At 42.9% G+C, this 23,946-nt stretch overlaps 2 protein-coding genes across 2 annotated transcripts in view; one reads left to right on the top strand and one right to left on the bottom strand.

Moving 5' to 3' along the window:
* sgpp2 (sphingosine-1-phosphate phosphatase 2) overlaps positions 1-23,946 on the bottom strand; it is a 494,627-nt gene that overhangs the window by 380,684 nt on the left and 89,997 nt on the right. The window lies entirely within an intron of this gene.
* LOC132979821 (solute carrier family 25 member 36-A) lies at positions 8,540-23,229 on the top strand. Its single transcript, XM_061045659.1, has 7 exons — positions 8,540-8,957; positions 13,562-13,726; positions 15,486-15,563; positions 18,213-18,313; positions 19,829-19,895; positions 20,119-20,408; positions 20,503-23,229. Exons 1-7 carry the CDS (start codon positions 8,917-8,919, stop codon positions 20,694-20,696), a joined length of 936 nt encoding a protein of 311 aa, XP_060901642.1. The 5' UTR covers positions 8,540-8,916; the 3' UTR covers positions 20,697-23,229.

Genomic DNA, 23,946 nt, shown 5'->3' with positions numbered 1-23,946 from the left:
TCCCGCCTGCAGGCAGCACACAACTGTCTGCTCATGTGGTTAGCAGAGAGAGTTTACTCACACTCACACAGCCGGAGCAAGTAGACACTGAGACATGACTCAAACGCTTGTAATGGTTTCTCAGTGAGGCCAACACGCTGACTCTCAATGCAGTCTGAGTCAGCTCACCTGGTTGATCACAGATGAGGCGCTGCAATTCTTCATATCATGCAAAGGCTGCCCATAAGGGGGGATAAAGGGGGAGGTTTCTGCAGCCCTGTCCCATGGGGGGGCCCCCCATGGAGGTTAGCGAAAACAAGGTCAATCCTAATTTTAAGCAACAATTACCACATTTTATTTTACACCTAAATACTCATCATTACCCCTGAAGTAGTGTTGTAGTAATCACCTTCGATCTTGGTCTCAAGACCACTTTTTGAAGGTCTTGGACTCTTCAATTCATTTGTAGTTTTGTAGTGATTTCTACGTCCGCAACCTTCCCACTGTGAGTGACACGCCTGCTACACACAAGTTTATGATTTTTCAGAGATATTTATGGTCTTGGTCTTGGTCTTGGTCTTGCCTCGGTCTTGATCCCTAAATGTCTTGGTCTTGTCTTGATCTCAGTTAGTGTCGTCTTGACTACAACACCTCTTTAAGCAACAAAAGAACACATTTTATTTATTGTTGTTTCAGTGAGATTTAGGCTACTCTGTTTTGGGCACAGAGGAAGCTAACGTTAGCCAAGAGGCTAGCACACCGCTAACACTACTGAGTGCACGTTGATTTAAAACATATCCCGAGAGAGCCCATTCACCCGCTTTTTCAGGGGCCAGATGACCCTGTGGCCCCGGAGTGGTATTCATTTTTACAAATGACTCAAAGCAAACACAGGTATTCGTGTCTCCTGCGACTTTATTCCCCACCTGTCGTTCTGCTACTTTGTCGCCCAATTTGAATAAAAGTTCCGTGTTGATACAAAACTCTTTGGAGCTTCATTTATTTTACCGCACGTGACATTATGACTCTCTTGTGACCTGTCCCCATACTTTGAAGAAATAAGGTTTAGCTGATTTGCAGAAGGCTCCTGTAACAAACTTAGCTACGTCTGTGATTATTAATGATTGAATCAGGCATCCCGGACCCGGACGAGGCTCCCAGGCCATCAGTGGATCTCTGTGTCCTGCTTCCTCTGCAGCAGTAATATCTGAAGGTACGGCAGTCATATGAGCCGAGCTGCTGAACGTGCAACCACTTAACATGACCTCCTCACTCGACTCTGCACCAATAGGAGTCATGGGACAGGGATGACTGGGATGCTGCTGATGATTGGGAAAGGCATGCTTGTGTTTATGGGTGTGTGTGTATATTTATATTGCTATGTTAACGACATCAGCTGTAAATGTATAGAGTTCAACATTAGAGCTTGTGAAACATCTGTGTTGGTAAACGTGCCCTTTATGTATTCAAATGGAAGTGCAGCCAACGCTCATGCTTAATCATTTGATTTAAACAGAAATCCAAATAATGCTCGGCAGCCTGATATGTGGTTCGTGTGTGTTTGTGGAAGTCACAGGACTCTGGTCTGTCTCCATCCTGACAGCCTGTGGTGTTTCTTTTTGAATGAAGAGAATCGTATAACTTTCTTGTTGTTCTTTCATTGAAACAGAGGAATGTTGGACGTTTAGTTCACTACTGAAGTAAAATGACGGCAAGACCACAACATTTGAAACAGCTACTCTTAAGACCTTCTATACGTTTTCCAAACTAGCTTCATAACAATTCCCTGTCTCTTCTTTTGAATGAACCCTCATATCAATGGAGCTGGATCACCACCAAAGACAAAAGGAATGCCCGTCAGTCCCACCTGAGGTTTTGTCATGAGTGTTAATTAGCTAATTGAAGTATAACATTAGGGCTGCCCTAACTAAAGATTTTCTTTTTGGATGAGTAGTGTCAAAAGCAGGGTTGCTCATTTCCTCCAGATCCACTTTTTAAGATTTTGGTTGAAATTGTCTTTAGGTCCTGACAGAAATTAATAACTGATGTTCTTCGAAAAAGGAACAAAGAAAATCCATCATCTGTATCAGTTGTAAGCCTGTAAAAAGTTCAACCAATGTCTGCCACGAGGTACCAATCTGATGAACCAATCAGACGCCTCCCTGTCTCCCTGCTCTCGTTATACTGAGAGTTTACTTACCGCTGAATGAGACATGAGACGACGTAGTCACAATGTAAGAGATGAGCTGAGGTCCACTTCTGGAGCAACGGCACTCGTGCATGTAAGTGAGGGGGCGTGGCTTTAGAGGGAGCACAGAGGGGAGGGGGAAGTGTAGACGGAGCATTGAGGGAATGCTACTTTCAAAATCATGCTAGTTTTAGAAAATGACCAACTCTGCCTTTAATGGTGCACTCACTTATCATCATGTTTCTCGTTGGGGGTCGCGGGGGCCTGGAGTCAATCCCAGCTGTCATTGGGCGAGAGGCGGGGTTACACCCTCATCTGAAAGCCAGCCAATCACAGGGCTGACATATAGAGACAGACAACCAGCCACACTCACATTCACACCTACCAGTCTGACCAAAAGCTGACGAAAGATTCATTTAGATTTTCATGATTTAGAGAATCAACAAAGATAACTGGTGGTATCTTATATTATATTATATATTACGTCATTTCCATCTCTGACCTGGCGCTTTGCATTGTGGGAAACAGGAGTATGTGAAGGAGACTGGTCTGATGCATATTGGGGTATTTTCCAAATCACACTGAGGATCTCACATTTGTGATCTTTTATCAAAACTTTCTAATTTTGTTGTAGCTCCCTCGAGACACAAATTCAACTCTGCACATGTTTTTTTTTTTCAGATTCAAAATACAAACGGAACGTTTTTTTCTGTTGGCAATGTCAGGGAGTTTATGTTGATCCACTGAAGAAGCGAAATGAGGACAGAATCAAGTAAATACAAATGGGTGGTGAGTGGGTGTCGTAAGTGTGCCAGTGTACACGTGAACAGAGTGTGAGTGTCTGTGATGACTGCATGCAAGTGCAAGTGACCTCAAAGCTGTTAAACTTTAACTCGTCGCCTGTTTGCCTGGTAGATTTCCCTCGCGCACAAAATGATGCGTTGATACTTCCTCATTAGTGAAACACACTTGTTCACGTTTTCAGACGGCTGTATGTTGACTACAAAAAACACACACGTGGAAAAGGTTCTCTTTAAAAACTCAACCGATGAGCGGTCGGAGCTTCTGATGTCTTTATCAACACGGTTAATCATCCAGACGCCCCAGATGGACAAACACTGGTAGATCATTGATTCTGTGTTGACCCAACCAAGCTCCAAGAAAATGCTTCAAAGTTATTTTGCTCCCTTCTGCACCAAACAGAGAGATTCAAAGTAAAGCACGCACATGTTGTTTTTTCACATCGCACACTGTGTGACATTTAGAATCTTTGGTTTTCTGCCCACATTTTAAGACACTCCTCTTAGTAATGATAATATAAACTGACAAATCAAATAGCTAAAAATGTGTCATTATAGCCGCACATCCAGAATATTACAGCCGGTCTCTGCTGCGTATATAAATCCCCTAATATGGCGTCTGTGACCGATACAACCTGTCAGTGATTACTTCACAGTGAGGGATTCCCCAAATCAATTTCCTATATAAGGGAGCACCCTAATATGGTCGCCGCACAGCCACACATTCATCGGCTCCCCCTAATATAGACGGGACAGGAAGCTGTGTGTGGTGGTCTCTCCGAGGGAGACACACGCCTCACCAGCTGTGTTTACAAGTGGTTCACATGTGCAGTGCTGCCTCTGCTGATGTGTTGATTGTTTATGATAAATCTTTATTTTATTTAAAGCCAACACAATTAAGGCTTTTTATTCTAGGAACACTGAAAACAATGCAAGGCCCTACAACTCTATATTCAAAGATTTAAACATGGTAGGGAGTCATACTTGTTGTTTTTGTTGTGTTTGCAGAGCGCACAAATTACATTCAATGACAATAAAACAAATTGAAGAAGGATTCGCCTACATGACTTTTGTTGAATGTTGATTTATTTGGCTATTTACAGGTGCACATCACAGACTGTAAATATTAATGGACGGTCTGCTTCCTTCATGACATCTGACCTCGTTCAGTCACACATGCACTTTTTAATAAAGTCTGAATTGAACTGGGGTAAAGGGCATTGAAGTTTGCTGCTCCCTTTGCTCAGAACGATTCACAAAAAGAGCTGAAACTTAACGAGCTGCTCTCATTGGACGATTTTAAGAGGACGCTAAGTGACTTGGAGGAGGACACATCCGGCTGCAGATGTTCTCCTTGATATATATTTATGACTGTAGTCGATCTTGACAAATATCTGATGCCTTTCTTGCTATTCCATGTCTTTCAAGGTGTTCAGGGGTCTCATATGTTTGAATGGCTGCCAGTTGGAAACTCTGTTGATTGTGCTGCTGTCTGTCTTGGCCAGGAGATATTTTCAATCTCAACTGGTTCTTTCTCCTGGATATTAAAGGTTAAATGAAAATAGTAAAAGTAACAGACAAACCTATCCTGATAATTCAAGTATGTCCACATCATCCAAAACATGTTTGGGCTGCAAAATGTTGGCTGTCCCCATGTTTGTGCTCACAGGCCGACAAAAGTGTTTGCTCTCAAAGTTCAAACTTACATTTTTATTTGACTGTTTGCAGACGAACCTGCATGGAAGACACCGAGATGTGGACTTCTGACTAAACAGAGAAAACAAACACAACCGAAAATGTACTTTCTTTAACGGTCTGCTCGTGTACCTGAAGTTCATAAGGCCTTTTCTCTAAAAAAAAGAACTAATTATATCTTTATTGCAAATTCCCACTGTTGAAAGATCAGAAAGAGTTATGCAATTGTTGAATTTGTTTTTATCTTTTTCTTTTATTATCATTTAATCAATTTATCATTTATTTCATATATTTACTTTTTATTTTATTATCATTTAATTATTTTATCATTTAAATCATATGTCATAACTTTTGTATTCTGCTTTTATATTTCCTGTCAAACTTACACACACTCGTGGTGCCCACGCACCTGTGAGGTCAGGATAAGCAAAACCACTACATTGAGCAAAACCACATACGAGCTCGTAGGCGTATGGCGTTTCTGCGTATCTGCTCGGTTCACAGTCTTCGAGCTAAAACCACATATGAACTTAGTATCACCTGTGTTATGAACTTGGATGAACTAGGTATGTGGATGTATCACGTTTTTGCGAACGTGCATTGTTGAGGTTTTACAGGTTCTTGAAAAAAAAGAGACTTTTTGGCTATAAAAACTGTAGAAAATCTGATCAAGGTTCTTTTTTGCTTTGCTAAAGGAATCCACATCACTCTGACTTTTGAATCCACATTTTGGGACTTAGTCTCTGAGACCAAGATCTTTTAAAACCTCAAGTGTCTACACTCTCGGGTTTAGACTTTGGTCTTTGTGTTTTGCTTTTCTTTTTACATTTTTTATATTTTTATAGTTTTGTATTTGCATTTGGATAATCATTTGAAACTTTTTAATACATTTTCAGAAACTTTTTTGAAATCATTTTCTGACTGAAATCATTTACACCACAAAGATTGGAGTCCCCCTTAAGGACCCCGTGAACCTCGGAAGGTAAGTTTGAGCAGTCACACCACGGCACACTTCTACTACTGACTTATATTACATACTTCATACACACCTAACATTCTAGCGAGGGGAGTTCACAGTTATTCCCCTTCCGGGGGGAAATCTAGAGTCCTATACCAGGGGTTATCCTTGAATCTAATTATTCTAGAAATTAATGTTAGGCAGATAATCCTGGGGCTGTGATTATAACTTGTTCATCCGTCCTTCAAAGGATGTTAGTGGAGTAATTTTACATAGCTCCTTCCACTAGGAAATAGTAGACTAGCAGGTTGGTAGGGAGCGAGCTCTCATTTAGTTCACTAATTAATTAATTAATGTGTGGAGAGCTTCCGTTAGCTATAGTAAAGTTATTCACCCCTTTTTGCATGTCCAGGACATGCTACACCCACACAGAAGAAATAGCTCCTGTGTGGACACGTTCTTGGGTACCAAACCTCCCCACGAGGTCAGTAGTTTTGGTAGAACTGACCCAACAAATGTAGTTACAGCACGATGGACATGTCATCACATGAATCTCTCCCTATATCAGCCCTTTTCAGACTGCCTTTTTCATAAAAGTGACGTAACTAAGCTCAGCCATCATCACGTCTTTGTACATTAATATTGATTTTTTGGTGTCCGAGTCTGAATTCAAATTGTGTGTTTCAGGGTTGCAGGAGCACGGCACAGCAGAGCTCCACACACACACACACAGCGCTGCGCTCCCCTGCAGGCTTTGCTGATCCCGCCTCACCTCTAACGCCTCTGTTACTACCTCCCAAGACAGTACGGGTCGGGGGGGATCACTTCATTCCCCCATAATGCCTTAGCGACATTCAGATTGAAGGCGAAACGTCACAGGGGCGTACATAGTGACTTGAAAACGACCCTGAACAGGGCTAGAGAGTCACAAGGCTAAGACCCGGGGAAGCATTATGCACTATATGCCAACCAACACCCAGTACTCCCCAAGAAGACCCTTACCCTGAGAGCAGGCCTAGTCGAGGTCACATCCTCCGACAATCCAGTTAAACAACCTCACTGTGCACCATCATCATAAGAACACGGCTTGTACATTGGATGCATTAGGAAGTATGCAGAGAATATTGGCTAAACAGACATTAGTCATTAGTTTGCATGCTATCGTTGTACAAGCCAGACGAAGCTACACATCAGTCTCAAAACCAGGTGAGGTTATTTAGCATCATGAGAGAGCTGCAGCAAGGACAGACATGTCTAAAGTAAGTTTAGAGTAGAAGGGACAAAAAAAACATGACTGTACTATTGAAGTTTGTATGCAACCAATAAATCCCAGAAGAGAGCAGAAGACACGCTCTGGTGCCCTCTTTGCCTTCCGTGCAGTCAGACAGTAACACGATTAGGCTACATGAGAAACTGTGGCACATGATCTGGTCTGGCTAAATTGCATTTGTAATTATGAAATTAAGTGCCGTGAGGCTTTTATTCTGCTGAGCGAATTAGAAAACTTCATTTTCTGTGCATACACTGGAGTCCCAAGCCTCAGTTCAGCTCCCTCTTTTTCTATTTTCCTCATGCACACACACACACACACACACACACACACACACACACACACACAAACACACACACAAACACACACAGCCACAAACATACAGCTAAATGCACAAAGAACCTCTGTGTGAAATAAAGAATATTTAGGTCACATTTACAAAAATAAGTTGAGGTCAGATCAGTCTGCGGATAGCAACTCCTTTTGCTCGATGTCCAATCCTATCATATCATACAGGAGCTCAGGGGCTATTTTCAAGCAACCAGTTCTTTCTTTTAAAACCTTAATGACTGTCCAGCCTTCCCAGTCCAGCTGTATTACATAAAACCAATCAATGAAAGAGGGTACTGTGTAAATATGTTTATCAATGGCCACTGAACTCAGAAATGTGAAAGTTTTTCCTGCAGTTAGCCAATGTTGCGTAACCAAATGTTTAGGACACCACAATGGAGACGCTATCAGCCCAATAGGAGAGCAGGTTGTTAAATTATTTTTAGATCCCTCACTGGAATAAAAGTTGTGGACCTCTTGACCTTTAGTCCAAAGCTTATTGAAAACAAAAACTAGGTGTGTGTTTAGTAAATTGTGCAAATCCTTCAGCCAATCGCTTTCAGATCTATGTTAACTGTGCAAATGTTTAGTGCAAGCATCACCAAAGCTGCAGGCTATCACAAATACAACACGTGCTGTGTATACAACCATAAGTAGCTCAGCAAGTTAAATGCACAGCTAAAGGTATACAAGAGCTGTCTTATTGTTTCCCATTCATGAATATGCTATTTTAAATCATGTTGAGACTCCTCTCTCAGTGTCGCACGACCCCCTAGGAGGGTCCAGACCCCTACTTTGGCAGTGGTTCCCAAAGTCAGAAGTTGGTCTGGTAGCTGGAGAGGTGCCAGGGCACTTCCTGAGTACTGCCGAGGTACCCTTGAGCAAGGCACTGAATGCCCATTCCCTCTGGTGCGCTCCCTGTACAGCAGCCCCACTCTGACATCTCTCCACTAATGCATGTCAACAGGCCCTGCGTGTGTGATGCGAGCCTATGTTTGTGAGAAGCATGTCTCTAAAATAACAGAGTTTAAAACAGAATTCCTCTCAGGGATTAATAAAGTATTTAAAAAAATAGCACTATGAGATTTTATTTAAAGGAAATGTATTATTATTATAATTACAACTGTAAATTAACCAAACATTAAAAACAGATTGGAATTTGACCTCAAACCTATCGCATACAAAATAATACCCTTCAAAATAAAAGCGGAATCACATGAAAAAAAAAAAAAAAAAGCAGAGACGGGGGCGGGTCTATTGGCCCCGCCAGCCAATCAGCGCCTCTGTTTTGCGGCTTCCCATTCGATGATATACATTGCAACCTGACCCCCGAGGCTCTCAGTGAGAAGAGGCACTTCAACGTGAAAGGGGGCCGGGTACTTTCTTTCCACTGTCGCTGATATAACTGCAAGACTGGAATTACTCAGCATTATTAAACACCCTGTACGGTGAAGCTTTAACCCGCTTCTGAAGGAGACGCAAACCTGCCGCTCTGACGTCGACCTTTACCAGCGGAAAGCCGTTAGCTCTGGTTGCTAACGTAAGCTAGCCAAGTTAGCTTCGGTTTTCCACGCAGCTGACCTCCACCACAACACACAGACTACACACTAGGTCGGGGGTCGTTTCCCCACCCACTCTGTTTTCTTCACGTCCCCCGTGTTGGTGACCAGTGGACGGTTCCCGAATATGATCCAGAATGAGTCAAAGAGACACCTTAGTTCATCTGTTTGCTGGAGGGTGAGTGTTACGCACAGGAGCACAGCATGCTAGGTTAGCTCGTAATGTAACAGCTACACGTAATTGCTTGTTTGTTTTGGTGTGTTAATTATATATGGGGGCGATTCTGGTTGTCGGCATGATTATTTTTTTACATCAAGATCCGTGTTAGCGTCAGTGTGACATACGTCAGCTTACTCTTTTTGTCCGCAGACGTGTACCCGTAGGAGTTGGGCTCAATGTCACAAGTTACAATGACATTACAGTGAATTACTATTAAAACCGCTGGCGTTTTGTTTTAACTATTTGCGACTCTTCGATCATCCTCAGTGATCTTTAATAGGACATATAAAGCTTCACATTAGAGACATCCTGTGGTGTAGTGCTGCCTGAACAAGTCGATACACTCTTAGTTTTTCCCCCAATTTTTTTTAAGTGACCTGTCCAGCTGAGAATAAAAATCCTCTATTATGAACAGTGACATGTAAGACTACTCTTGCATATCACATTTTGTATCTGCACATTGACACTCAGCTTCCACTGCTTCACTTGAGGGAGTAATGATCCTTAGAGATAGAAGATAACTGCCCAACAAACTACAGGCTGTGACATCTAGGGCTTACATAGAGTGGTGACATTTGAGTGAACTCTAATTATTTCGAAACAGTGTTAGGGGAAATGCGTTTCAAAGTAATGTACAAGTGTTACTTTTTGTTGCAAGATTCATGACACATAGGTTTTGAGGTTCAAGTACTCAGTTATTTAGTTACATTTTCAAATAAGCAACCATACATTATATTCCCTGCTCCCAAAAAAAGAGAGAAAATCCCTGATGCATTTGCACTGTTATTGCACAGCATGTGTTGTGATTTACACCAGTGGCTAAACCCTATGGAACCTGAAAAATAAGTGGGACTACTCCGTATATCTGCATATACCCTGCACACCACCACTGGGTATTACCTCCTTGTGTTTTTTTTTTGTGGCCCGTCCAGCGGATGTTAAAACGGCCCACAAGTCCCACTGCTTGACTTGAAGGAGTAGAGCTTCGTTATGAAATTAACATTAGCCACAGGAGAGGAGCAGCCAACAAACTATAGTCCAAGGCAACTAAATAGTTGGTGTCCCAAAGCTGGGTGAGAAATGTATAAATTCAGCTCATGTTTGAAATAAATGCAGCGTCAAACTGTTATAGAAAGACTGTGATTCAACAGTTAAAAGTCAGACTGCACATTGTGTTGTCATGATACCAAAATTATTACTTTGATTGTGACGATATACCTGCCCAAAATATTTTGTTACCGATACTGAAGTGATACCACGGCAAAAGCCTAAAACACTAGGAAAAAGTAATGAAATCATATATTAGACGGAAGTCCTCACATGACAGTAATAAAGGTCTTTAAAGAAGTGACAACAGAGGAGAGAGGGTATTTATAAGACATTTGAGCTGTTTTATTCTAAATGTATTATCATTAACATTATTATCGCAGAAATAAACTCTTACTGCTCTGTTCTAGGGATGGGTTTTGTACCTCACAGTTCAATTAGATTTGTATTCTTTGGCTCACGATCCAATTCAACATCGATTCAGTAACGCTCACAGATGACAGAAATACCCAGAACATTACAGTACCTTGTGATATTTGTTAAATAATTATTGGAGAGGCAGTAGCTCAGTATTTAGGGGAACTGCAGGGTCGCCGGTTCCCAACCCAAGTCCAGGTGTCGATCTAAGTATGGAAGTTGGTCTGGTTGCTGGATAGGTGCCAGGTTACTTCATAAGTACTGCCAGGGTGCCCTTGAGCAAGGCACCGGACCCAAAACAGTGCGCTCCCTGTGCAGCCGTGTGTAGCAGCCCCACACAGACATCTCTTGATTAATGCATGTCCACAGGTCCTGTTTGTGCACGTGTGTGTGAGAAGCATGTCTCTCAAAACCAGAATTTCCCCTCAAGGATTATTAGAGTATGTTACAAAAAAGTAAAGGGCATGTAGGGTACACTTAAACACAAATCCTTCCTCTTTGTTTGACTGTTCTTTTTAAAACAGTGCACCTATAATTAGACTTTGAACGTGCATTCGTTTTTTGACAGCACAATCATCGAGTTCAGGATTTTCTGAATTGATCTAAAATTGCTATTCATTGATGAATCAATGTTTTTACTCAGCTTTAATCTGTCCAGTCTTTTTGCATCTCATGAGTCTTTGTGAGACTTTCTGTTGTTTTCAAACACAGCTGGAAGGGACGGCTAGGTATGGAAGTTGGTCTGGTAGCTGGATAGGTGCCAGGTTACTTCATAAGTATTGCAGGTTGGGTGCAGATTTTACTAGCACCAGTTTGTGTTCCCTGTGGGGTGGGAGAGAGATATATAAATTATATGAATGTTTGCTTCCATGGTTTAATATCCTGCACACTGCAACGCTGCATTCAAGTAGACTGAACACAAACCACAGAGCACACCTCCTTAACGGAGCTCTCTGCGCTGTATGCACGTATGAGGGCGTGTAATCATGTTATTTATCACATCCGCTAAACAACCTGTCGATCTTTGAATTCCTTAAACAAGTCAGCATGTCCGCCGGCGAGATGCTTCACACAATTTGACGCTTTTGCCCTCCTGGTCACCGTTGGTTTGAAACATCTTTTACAGACCGTGACCATGGGGTGACCCTGAGTGTCGTTGAAGCCATATCAGCCATATTTCACTCTCCGTGCGTCTGCTTTGTCAACAAGCCGTGGCCAGTCGGCAAAACTAGCATCTGAATGTTGGCGTATCGCTTTGAACAGCTGGGTACCGCGCTACTTTTCTGGTATTGCTATACAGAGCAACACTGACTGTGTGCATACAGACTCGGGAAATAACACAAGAAATATACTACCTGTGTTTGGACAGACTCATGCCAAAATTAAGATTAGAAAGAGTGACTGAGTGAATGTGCATTGAGATTTCTAGTGATATATTTGAAGTGTCTAGGCTAATGATCCTTGACATTTAGGCCTTCAGTTACTTTACTGTCATTTTAAATGCATTCTCTTCCTACGCCCGTGTTTCGCCTTGTCTGTGGCTTGTGCAGTAATCACCTGACATCGATCGGCCGTCCTCTGCCAACAACTATGCTGACAGGACTTTCTATTTCTGCTTTGGTGCTGATTGAAAATTAACCCAAACTAAAGATAACGGCCGTCTCTCTTGCTTTGTTTTCATATCCTCGAGTCTGACCCTGCCCTGCAAATACAGTTCAGTCAGGTTCCGTTTATTTATTATGTCCAATTAGATGTTGTTTTTGTGTTCTATCTTATCAATCTGGCATTTGTTACCCGTGCAGGTGACTGTCCTGACAAACCTGAACTCGCCATAAATAGATGCCCTTGTTGTCGGGTATTATTTGCAGTGGGCGTTAAGTAATTATTTTGGTAGGAGTTTGGCTCCTACATGTGTGTTTTTGTTCAGGTGTACACATTTAAATGATTTGTTAATGAGTCACAGTTGTCAAAGATTTTAATGGTCAGCTTGCAAAATAAGGACATCCATGCTGTTGAAAACAAGTGCAGCTGACTCATATTTCGTATAATCTTGTAAGACAATACGTAGAAACATCTGCGAGGTTGGAATTTGGCGTGGCACCGAACAGGAGCTTGCTGTTATCCCCCAAGAAACACAAAACATTCCTCACCGTCTCTCTGTTCCCACACTGTGCTATTTCTTTTCATGCATGCCAGGAATAGTTGAAATTTCCTTCAACACGCCATTGGCTAATTTATTAATAGAAGAAAATGAACAATGTGCAGATTCTAAACATTGTGACGGTTGTCGACTCCTGGCAGGTCTTCCTGCATGCACTGTCAAACCCCTGAAGATGATTCAAAACACAGCAGAGCGACTTGTCTTCAACCTCCCCAAAACAGCATGTCACTCCGCTGTTCATCTTCTTACACTGGCTCCCAGTTACTGCTCACATCAGATTTACAACCCTGCTGCTCGCTTACAAAACAGCCTAAAAACGGCTCATCCTTACCTAAACTTAACCAGGTCTACACTCCCTCCTGCCCTCTACGCTCCGACAATGAAAGGCGTCTGATCCAACCTTCACAACAGGGCCCTAAGACACTAACTAGACTCTTCACCTCTGTCACCCGACGGTGGGGGAACAAATTTCCAAACTCCATACGATCTGTTGAGTTGCTTTGCACCTTTTAAGAAAAGGCTAAAGACCCCAACACCTACACACTTAATGATATCGATGGTGACAATGATTATGTTTGGTTCGATCATGACAATGGTGATATTTAGGATGGTTTTGATGCTGATAAGAACTCTCAAGAACAGCTGTCGATGTTGCACTCTGCCTCTGGTCACTTCCTGTCAGCACATGTGCTCTGCCTCTGGTCACTTCCTGTCAGCACCTGTGTGTCCAGTCAGACTTGAAGCTGTTTGTTTGCATTTCCTGACATTGTTTCCTCCTCTCTAGATCCTTGCTTGTGTTGTTCTTACTCTCTGATGTTCGTCGCTGTGGATAAAAGCATCTGACAAGTGACTTGTAGAATTGTAGGATACTCGGTTTCAGACCTTGGAATTTCTGTCCTGTCATCCTCACCTTTTTTCATGTCTGTCGTTCTGCCAGATGTGGGGGCACGGTAGGAGCCATATTGACCTGTCCACTGGAAGTAGTGAAGACTCGTCTACAGTCATCCACCATCACCCTCTATGTGTCTGAGGTCCAGCTCAGTACTGTCAACGGGGCAAGTGTTGCCCGCATGTCCCCACCAGGCCCCCTGCACTGCCTCAAGTAAGTACTCAGTGTTATTCATCGTCCAGCTGATTTACAGCTCAAACAGATTTCACCTCTTCCACTGGTATAGATACTCGTCACCAATCATGTACCTTATTTATGCTATCAACCATTATCAGTTGTATTTGAATGTCTTGTAAAAATAGAGTTTTACACCTCAGTTAACAAACACTCATTGTTTATGATGAGACTCAGGTTTTTATCCTGAAATGTGTGGCGCTGTTCAGATCACATTTCCTCCTCCCCCTCTGCTCTCCCAGACTTTTGCAGACTGAACCAGTTCTCGGCAAACCCAATGTTGTTGCTCATGTTGTTTGGTCTGGCTGATGTTCCTCCTGGGCAAAGCCAACCCCTCCCTCAAACACAAATTCACAGCCTTTGGAAAACTATGCTCAGAGCGAATATCAGTCACTGTAGCCAAGCAGGACATTTGAGAACAAATCCAACTATTGTTACTTCATTTTTTGTGAGATTTTTCATTCCTCAACACCTGGAGCCTTTTCCTATTTCAGTATCCGCTTTGTCGAGCTTGGCCTGTTTAGTTCTGGTAGATTGCCAGGTGTGATGTTTGAGGGAACTCGATCTGCTCCATCATCAAAAGAATGTCCTGGTCTCTTCTAAAGAGGTCATGTCTGCTCGGAGCCTCTGGGAAAGTGTGTTTGGTGGCACCTCGCCACTTGTCAGCTTCATGGAGCGAAGTCACACTTAAATAAAGTCCCAGTCAGTGTGGCAGAAGACGCCCTGTTCAGTATGCTGGCTTCATTATCCTACTTAAATCAATCATGGCGTATTTTAAGACTGCTGTCACATACAGACGGCGCTGCAGCCAAATGCTAAAAGGCCCTTTGGCTAATTCGGGTCTTTTCATTTCCTGGCGTCAACACCACATAAGAAAACAACTGTGACGCAGACACAGCTTGTTTTCCTCTTAAACCAAAATGTTACTGTGTAAAAGAAGTGAAGGTAACCACCATTAAGGTCCCAAGTTGTTCACAAATAAAACTTTGTTTTCTGGAACCCGAAGCAACCATATTTGGGCGACGGGTTGAATGCACATCGTTACATCTCTATCCTGATTGACCGTCTGCTGATGTAGTGACTTTTCAATCACAGGTAGCCCCGACCTAGAGCATGCCTCGTCACCCACAGAACTTAAGATGGGACTTTCATTTCCTAAATGAGTTTGAATGTACTTTAAATTGGCATGTGTGTAAAGTGTTTATTTATTTAATAAATCGCCTGAGAAGTAACTTTGATCTCAGAGAGAAACTTCATTTATCATCAGGAAGTTAATTTGTGTGAAAGCATCAGTAAGAATTTAATTTAATTTTGCATTTAAAGGTACAGACACAGAAACAGCCTGTTCTGAGCAGGGCTGAAATAGAGGGGTTTATAGACATGATCAAATACAGGATCCGAGTGGATTTAGAACAAGAAACTTCACACACATGTTTTGAGGAGCTGTGAGACTTATTTACACTGGTTGAAAGTGACCTGGCTGTGTATGATTTGAATATTCACACAATCATTCCTCTGAGGAGTCATTAAAGCTGCATAATTTAACTTAGAAATTCTACAATCTGACTTGTGTCCCTTGGACCCAATTTAGATTTTTGATATCATGTCATGGATGTGCATGATTGTGTGCATATCTTTGTGTGGGTGTATGAGAGCTTACAATAAGGTGACCTGCACATTCGCCGCTTAACCTCTAACTCATATGTCTCTGTTACCGTGTTTGTTTTTTTACTTTTAGGTTGATATTGGAGAAAGAAGGACCTCGTTCTCTATTCAGGGGCTTGGGACCAAACTTGGTGGGCGTGGCACCTTCCAGGTAAGCTGTCATTTATATGCAGTATGTGATGTTTTTCATATTCAAAGCGTCCGCTTCCAAGCCCTAGCAGCACATCACACTAACCTTATGCACAATCATTTTTATTGTTTCGTTATTTTCTGAAGTAAAAAACTAAACGGCAAAACAGCTCGCTTTTTTTTACATTTTCCAATCATTAACATGACCCTGATCGGCTTGGATCCTCATCAGACACCATAAAACTGATTAGACAGATCAGACAGTAAAAGGGTTCATTTTGCTGCTTTAGCATGAAGTATGTTCCACCTGGCTGTCTGGAGCTCCTGCTCTAGCATTTTAAACACCAACACTCCCCCAGTTCTCTGACCGTCCAGTCTTGGCAGTCACAGAGCGAACTAGCGTCCAAAAATCAACAAATATATGACCTGTTCTTCAGGAAACTTTGTAAATCAAAGAGCTAAAGCACAGCAGCTGGATAACATTCAAGGAAAAACTAGAAAATATTTGGATTTGAGATCTGATCCAGTCCCCCCACGATCAGAGTAATAAGTTATACAGTTGTGTTTTTGCACAGCTGAATGTGGGACTTGGTTTAAGATGATATTCACAATCAGGCGTTGTACTATTTTTAGGTGAGTTATTGACACATTTTCCAAGGACACATGGCTGAAGCAGTGGTTTTAAGCACCACAGGGCTTCTCAAAGTCACTTGGCGCAGTGTTTCCTACACAGACGATACCTAGACGGGCAGCAAAGTGTATTTTCACAAGAGAGAGTGAGCTGGTATGTCCCCACTGTTAATGCACCGATTGAGGTGCGACATCTAATTTGAAAACAGAGTCTTCTAATGTTTTCGTTTTCATATTTTTCTGCAGCTGCAGCCGACGTTTTTCTGATTCACTAAACACGCACAGTCAGTTAAAAGCACCCTGAACTGCGCTGCGCAGCAAACAGCGTCTCTGTGAACGCGTGCTGGTTGCACATATTTAAATGTCACATCACAAAGTTATTTGGATAATACCTGTCTCCTTTTCTGTGCAAATCAGCCTCATTGCAAAACAAGTGTCTGATTCACAAACACCGGCACTAAAATCCACACACAGCTAAGAGTGGAGATAAAAAATGTCTGCAGAGATTATGTGGTAACCATGCCGCAGTACTTATGAGAGATGTCACAGGTAAATAAATGATCTGTAAATAAAGACTGTAAATATCACTTTAAATGACTATTATTAATATAACCAGTCCGGGGCTGTAAGCGTTTCCAAATGTGTGGCGACGGTCCTGAGCCGTTATGCACAAGGATCCAAGTTTGGTTTTCAAGTCTGGCATCAAAATGAACTCTAATGGATGCAAAACAGGAGCAATCTGCACAGAGCAAGGTGTGTTAAGGTATATGCTTTGTGAATTACTGTAGACCTTCAGACGGAGCAGACCAAGGGAGCAAATGATGCGCAATTATTTTTGAGCACTTAGCTGCTGAAACCAGCGTAAAGTACAGCATCATTCTGTGGGAAACACTGATGAGGCATTAGAGATTTATTCTAAATTTGTTGTCATTCATCTTCTTGGCTGTCTCCAGCTCTAAAACAAGGCAGGAAACCAGGTATTTTCGTAATTGCAGTTATGTAATAACATATAGCAGTCATTACCGTCTGCGGTAATGATGGGAAGAGTCGGGGCTAATGGCTGTGGTCAGCCACTCATGCGGCAGAAAGTGAGTCCCAGTGCTAAGAGTGTGTAAAGTGTTTTGAAGCCGCTTACATGAGTGAATGAAAGTCAGCCTCCTGAGCTGTGTGTCTGATTTAAAGGTGAATGCACACAGACAAACACCGGCCCATCATTAGACTGATGAGTTCCAGCAACACATGCGGGTAAAAGTAAACCTGCAGACTGCACTTTGTGCTTTTAGAAGGAAAAACATGTCTTGTTTTTGAGCCACAAGTGTGTTCACAGTCAGAGTCGAGTGTACTTTTTATGCTCAATAGCCTCTTTGTCGAACACATAATTTGTAAAATCCACTTCACCATGTTTCTCTAACACTAATAAGTGTCTCTAGTTTGTCTTCAAAACCCCCAATGATGAGAAAAGTCCATCCTCTCCATCTTTTGCCTGCTTCACTTTTCAGAAAATGTGTGCTCAAACAGGCTATTTGGAGATTTTCCCTTCATGACATCACAAAGGGCAGTAACCCCTCCCCCAGGTGGGTGACACTCCCACAGCTAGGTGTTTGTTCTGCCCTCTGAGTCTGCCTTCTCACCGTAAACAATAGGACATGGAGCGAGAAAGCCCGAGTACACCAGATCCCTTCCAGAGAGGGGCGTGGTCAGACACAGCTCATTGACATATTTAAAGGTACAGACACAGAAACAGCCTGTTCTGATCAGGGCTGAAACAGAGGGGTTTATAGACATGATCAAATACAGGATCAGAGTGGATTTAGAACAAGGAACTTCACAGACATGTTTTGGTGACCTCTGAGACTTATTTACACTGGTTGATGAGGAGGAGGATATGTGACATTTAAAGCTCATTAAGGTAACCCTGACCCGGGACAGTTTTATTTGTAGATTTAAAATAATTAATAAGCATTTTCTTAACTTGAGACACAACGATCTGTATTTTTATAACGTGACACAGACTGATATTTCTGTCTTTTACTTCCAACAGAGCTATCTACTTTGCTGCGTACTCCACGGCCAAAGAGAGACTGAACGGAGTGTTCGAACCTGATTCCACACAGGTACACATGGTGTCGGCTGGAATGGCAGGTAATTAAATATTTTAGGCAACAGAGTAACAATAACCTCATTGTAAGACCTTGTAACTCACTGAAATCCAGGGAGAATTTCAATATGCAGGTCACTATGTGGACTTTCAGTTCATTGTAAGCATAGGTGAACGTTAGTATAAGGAATGGACTAAACGGCTGCTTTCGTCATGACCTTGGCCTCTCTGTGCAGAGCAAGTATCTGCCCAACCAGTTTGTCTCGTGTTAGATCCTTGTCTTTTGGACAGAATTTGCCTAACAAGTACACTACCCACGTCATGAGGTCCTTACATTTCAAACAAAGAAAAAACAAACCTAGCCTGTTTTATTCTTCTTTTTCCAAGATGTACGGTCCCCTTGTTGCTGCCCCACATGGGAATGCAAACTCTTAAATGTAGGCCATTAAGGCAGGTACAGCTACAGGTCGAGTGTCTGCATGTAAGTATGTATGACTCTGACAGCGCCACTTTTAGCAGATCATGACTCAGGCCCTTTTTAAAAACCTATTCAAGGTCAACCTTTTTCAGGAGCATTTTCCCTCCACTGGCAACCTCCTCTGAAGTCTGACTGAGCTGAACTGACAGGTGATGAGGCGTTGACAGCAGGAGGTTAATCTCGCCTGTGCGATGGTACATGATACCTGCAGCAGAGGTCAGAGGAAGTGTCTGCAGCAGCTAACAATAGTGCCACTTACTCTACACCTCTCTTGTTATCCTATCAAAAAGCACTAGTCAGGCCTCAATATACATGCATGTCCACTTTCAGCAGCATGCATAGCTGTGTTTAATTGTGTTTTATACCAAGGGATTGTTTGCATTAACAAGACCTGAGCTGTATTCTTCCAACATGTCCCTCCTACTGTCATCACATCACTTGAGGCTGCATTACGGTGGGTTAAATCCTCTGGGATAATGGGGTCATGTGAAGTGGGAAGTGAAGTGGTTTCATGCAGGTCTTTTTTTGCTACACACAAGCATGTGTCTGTTTTAGGCTTAAACTCTACCATAGCTCTCCTTTCGCAAGGGCATGAGACCCCCGCACCACCAGGGGTCTCTAGCTGCATCTGTGAGGAGTTACTTGGGTCTGCGTGAGTACTCACCACAGATCTCTGCTTCTTCTTTGTTCCACCTCTGGTTCTTCTCTGTCTCTGTCTGCCTCTCTCTCCAGTACTCTGTTACCATCTCGGTCATTGCATAAGAAGCAGGTCTTTGATTTGTTTACTTTTTAACAGCTGTTAGCACATGATTCAGACCTGCTAGCACACACAGCATAGTGTGTAGAGGGGATAGCACTCTCTCTCTAAGCTGCTTTTGTGATGTTTACTGTCATTTTATGAGAACATATTAATTATTTACATGAATGCAGCTTAAAGAACTCGTACATGTCATTTAGTCAGTCAGTGTTTGTGAGTGTATGTGGACAGTTTAACCGTTCAGTCGTCACCTTCATACTTAGGCTGATCGTGTTTTTTTTTCTTTGGAACAATGTGTGATCCGTCTTTATTTTTCCTCCACAGGCTTCACGGCAATCACGGCTACAAATCCAATATGGCTCATAAAGACCCGTCTGCAGCTGGATGCAAGGTAAACATGGCAATGTGACCCGGAGAGTGCTTTGCAAACTCAGGTTCTTAAGAGAATCCCATCAGGCATTTGGGCAGTATTTAGAGACTTCCTTTGCTAAAAGGTTTTACTGCTTCTGTTGATGAGAATTATTGTCATTGTGTTATCTTGATTCCTCTAACCAGGAACTTTTTAGTTTGATCTGAAAGGTATAAATATATATACATTTCTTGTGTTTCCTCAGGAATCGGGGTGAGCGAAGGATGAGTGCGTTTGAGTGCGTGCGGCGTGTGTACCAGGCAGATGGCCTGCGAGGCTTCTATAGGGGTATGTCCGCTTCCTACGCAGGTATCTCAGAGACTGTGATCCACTTTGTGATCTATGAAAACATCAAACGGCGCCTCTTGGAGGCCAAGGCAACGCAGAACATGGAGGAGGAGGAGGAGGCGTCGAGAGATGCTTCAGACTTTGTCGGTATGATGCTCGCTGCTGCCACCTCCAAGACCTGTGCCACATCTATCGCTTATCCTCATGGTGAGACTTTGAGATTTGTAATCTGCTGATTATTTTATTTATACATTCATGAATTATTTTCCTTTAATCTTTACCGTTTGTTGTCGATTTGCAGAAGTGATCCGCACCAGGCTACGGGAGGAGGGCACCAAGTATAACTCATTCTTCCAGACTCTAAGAACAGTGCCCAAAGAGGAGGGCTACCGCGCCCTCTACCGCGGCCTCACCACCCACCTGGTACGACAGATCCCCAACACCGCCATCATGATGTGCACCTACGAGCTGGTGGTCTACCTCCTGAACGGTTAAAGTCCCCGCTGCCCGCCTTCTGAGACTGTAAATGTTGCCCTGCCCTTGTTCGGAGACCGAAAAAAAAGAGAATGAGAGTGCCGCAGCCAGCACGACAACCTGCTCAGCAGAAGAAGACCGAGACTGCTCCGTGACCTCCGTCTAAAGACGAGAGGGGTTGTTGAAACTAAGTTGGCAGTTTTGTTTTAAAACCAAAGGATCTGACACGGAGAGGAGGATTGAAAAAGTCCCTCTCTTTGGTTTGGGGATCAGCAGTGGCACAGAAATGGTTGCCCTATTTCCAATTTAATTCCATCCTTGTCTCCCTTGGGTTATGTTTATTTCTGCTTCTGGACGCTCTGATTCAGAGCGCTGAAGACAGAACCGACGTTAACGTATACTCTGCCTCTAACAATACTAATAATTAGAGAGAAATACAATAATTCCAGTTCTTATAACCTAGGACTTAAGCGCCCCCCCCTCCCAGTCTGAGACTTCTCTTCCATGCTGAAGATCAGGTTTGAAAATCTGTTATTAGTATCATGCAGTATTCCCTGCATCCCTCTAGAGGACAAGAAGAGATAGGAACAAGCCTAGGTATCTGACGCAGCCTCTCAAGTTAGGGCGACGCGGTCAGTGCTGGAGGCTTGTTTAACGAGAATGAATGGAAGGGTGGCGAGGAATGTGCCTTGTGTCCAAAAGTGATGCAGACTAAGACGCACCACGCCTGCAGGAGGAGGAGCTCTGTGGAGATGTAGAGTCGTACACTGGTACTGTGCACATGCAGGCGCCCCCCCCGTAGTTAATGTTTTGACATATCGAGAACATAAACACACTCACCTTAAGGTCGTCAGCTGCCCGAGTAAGCGTCACGGTTTCCATGCAACGCAGGAATGTAAATGCATTAATGAAATCTACCAGAGTGAGATCTGCTAATGTTGTCTTTGCTAAAATCATCCTAACCCCCCCCCCCCCCCAAACAAAACCAGAATATAATCCACCATTTTGAACTACTGGAATGTATATAATGAAGAGGAGCCTCTGTGTAACACTGACCTATGTTGTTGTGAACTGAAAGTAAATAACACATTTTAACAAACGAAGAGATATATATAAAAAAATATTCCTACAAAACGTGATTGTGCTGCACTCGTCTGCCCTGTGACGGTGACATGCAAACGTGTTGTGCATCCTCTTTGAAAGAGTTCTTAAAGCACTTTTCTTTGTCTTTCTTTGACGTCCTCATCTCGCCCCCCCCTCACTTTGAGAATCCAGGCTAGTTTTACAGGCGAGGACAATCCTCTTGAGTTTACTCTGGAAATCAGACGGTGTGGAGGGATTTTCCAGGAACATGCTCTTCATAGGTGCACACTAATAAAAATACAGACCAGTAAACTCAAATGTGATTCTTTGTTGATCCCCCCCCCCCCCCCCCCCCCCCCCCCCCCCCGCCCCCTTGTTGTTAAAAAAAAAAAAAAAACTGCATTTCAACATGTTTGAAAACTATTTGTTTCTTCACTCTTGGACGTCCTTGTCTTTGAATAGAAAAGTCCTCGTTCTCTGTCATGTTTCAAACGAGTACAAAAGACAAACAGTGTTCTGCTTTCACCTCATTCATCTTAGAAACTGCAGAAGTAACTTCTCTTCTGTTATCATGCCACACAGACACACACAGCGGGTTGATGACCGTGTGCAATGTCACCACAAACTGAAAACTTGACGGGCATGGGCTAGACCCCCTTGCTTACACGAATGACCATCTCACAGCGTTTACTGCTGCTGCCGTCATCATGTGATTCATCTCACATTGATAACAAACACTTCACTGCTCAATAGGCCGGTGCTGTGTGCAGAGCAGTAAGCATGCTGATGTTTGGGTCAGCTTATCACGAGGCGCTGCAGAAGTAAACTTTGGCGCCCAAAACAGCCTTGGTTGCTTTCCTCCACTGGAATGATGAAGAAATCCTGTGAACAAGTTGTCAGTCTGACAGCAGATTGTGGGACGCTTTAGATCAGCAGCATGGTGTGATGATGAACTGTCAGATGGATTATCTCTCACACACGGTACCATCAGCATCCTCTGCTTGTAGTGAGAGTTGATGGTTCCTGACTGATTGAAGGGTAATTTCACCTCAATAAACAAGAAGTACACATCCTCTATTTGGGTATAACACCTTTGAACTTACATGCATCCTTCACTTGTATCATATGATGCACTCTTCTTTTCATCCCCTGGTGATTTGTTTGCATTGTGTGCTGGTTAGCATGTGTAAATGTTTAACGTGTGCTTAAATGACGGTCATGTTGTCGTGTCCTGCGTGTAAGAGACCATAAAAGTATGAATGCACTCAGAATAGAAGAGTAGCTGCAAATTGTTGATCTTATGTGTTGAATGAGTTGTTGCCTTTTCCTGATGCCCCCTTTGTTTTTTTTTGTTTTTTTTTCTCCATGTCGTCATCGATGAGCCCGCTGTGAGCGGGACTTGGTCTATGCATTCTCTCATACCTGTTTTTGTAAAACAAAAAGCTAATAAAATGGAAAGAGTGCAAGTGTTTCCGGTGTCTGCAGGTCTTTCTTGGAGCGCCTTTTTTAATCAACATTTAGGCTATGAAATTAGGCCCAATAATAATAATATGGAAGTTGGTCTGGTAGCTGGGGAGGTGCCACAGTGCACTTCCTGAGTACTACCGAACCCCCAACCACTCTGGTTTGCTCCCTGTGCCTCACTCTGACATCTCTCACTGAAGCATGTCCAAAGGTCCTGTTTGTACACGTGTGTGTTTCGGGCCTATGTGTGTGAGAAGCATGTTTCTCAATAAGTGTATAACCAGAATTTCCTTCAGGGATTAATAAAGTAAAAACTGGTCTAAACCAGTTCAGGTTACATCGGGGGGATTCTGTATCGTCCTCCAGATGGTAAAAGCTCGTACTCAGAGTGGAGCTAGGAGGGTCAGACGACACTCTCAGAGCCAGCCTGAGAAAGAATTCTAACCATGTTTAAGGAAACATGCTTGGGGAAAACTGTAATTGCTGCACATCAGCTGAATTTAGGTACATTTTTAACCAGCAGGTGGTAGTGTTGAGCTACTTAACGTCTGCTCAGCACACCATCAGCTCAGTGCAGAAGATAAATCAGCCTGTCGATGCTCCTTCTGTCCAAAAAAATGAGGAAGAGAAAAAAAAAAGGTTGGACAATTATTGTCTCACGACAAGAAACCGACTGCTGCATGTGAAATCTGCCAGCTAAAGCAGAACACTGATTAGGGAAAGG

This window comes from Labrus mixtus, chromosome 9 (assembly GCF_963584025.1).
Source record: "Labrus mixtus chromosome 9, fLabMix1.1, whole genome shotgun sequence".
Classification (NCBI taxonomy): Eukaryota; Metazoa; Chordata; class Actinopteri; order Labriformes; family Labridae; genus Labrus; species Labrus mixtus.
The sequence above is the reverse complement of the archived record's forward strand: the minus strand, read 5'-3'. Positions and strand labels throughout refer to the sequence as shown.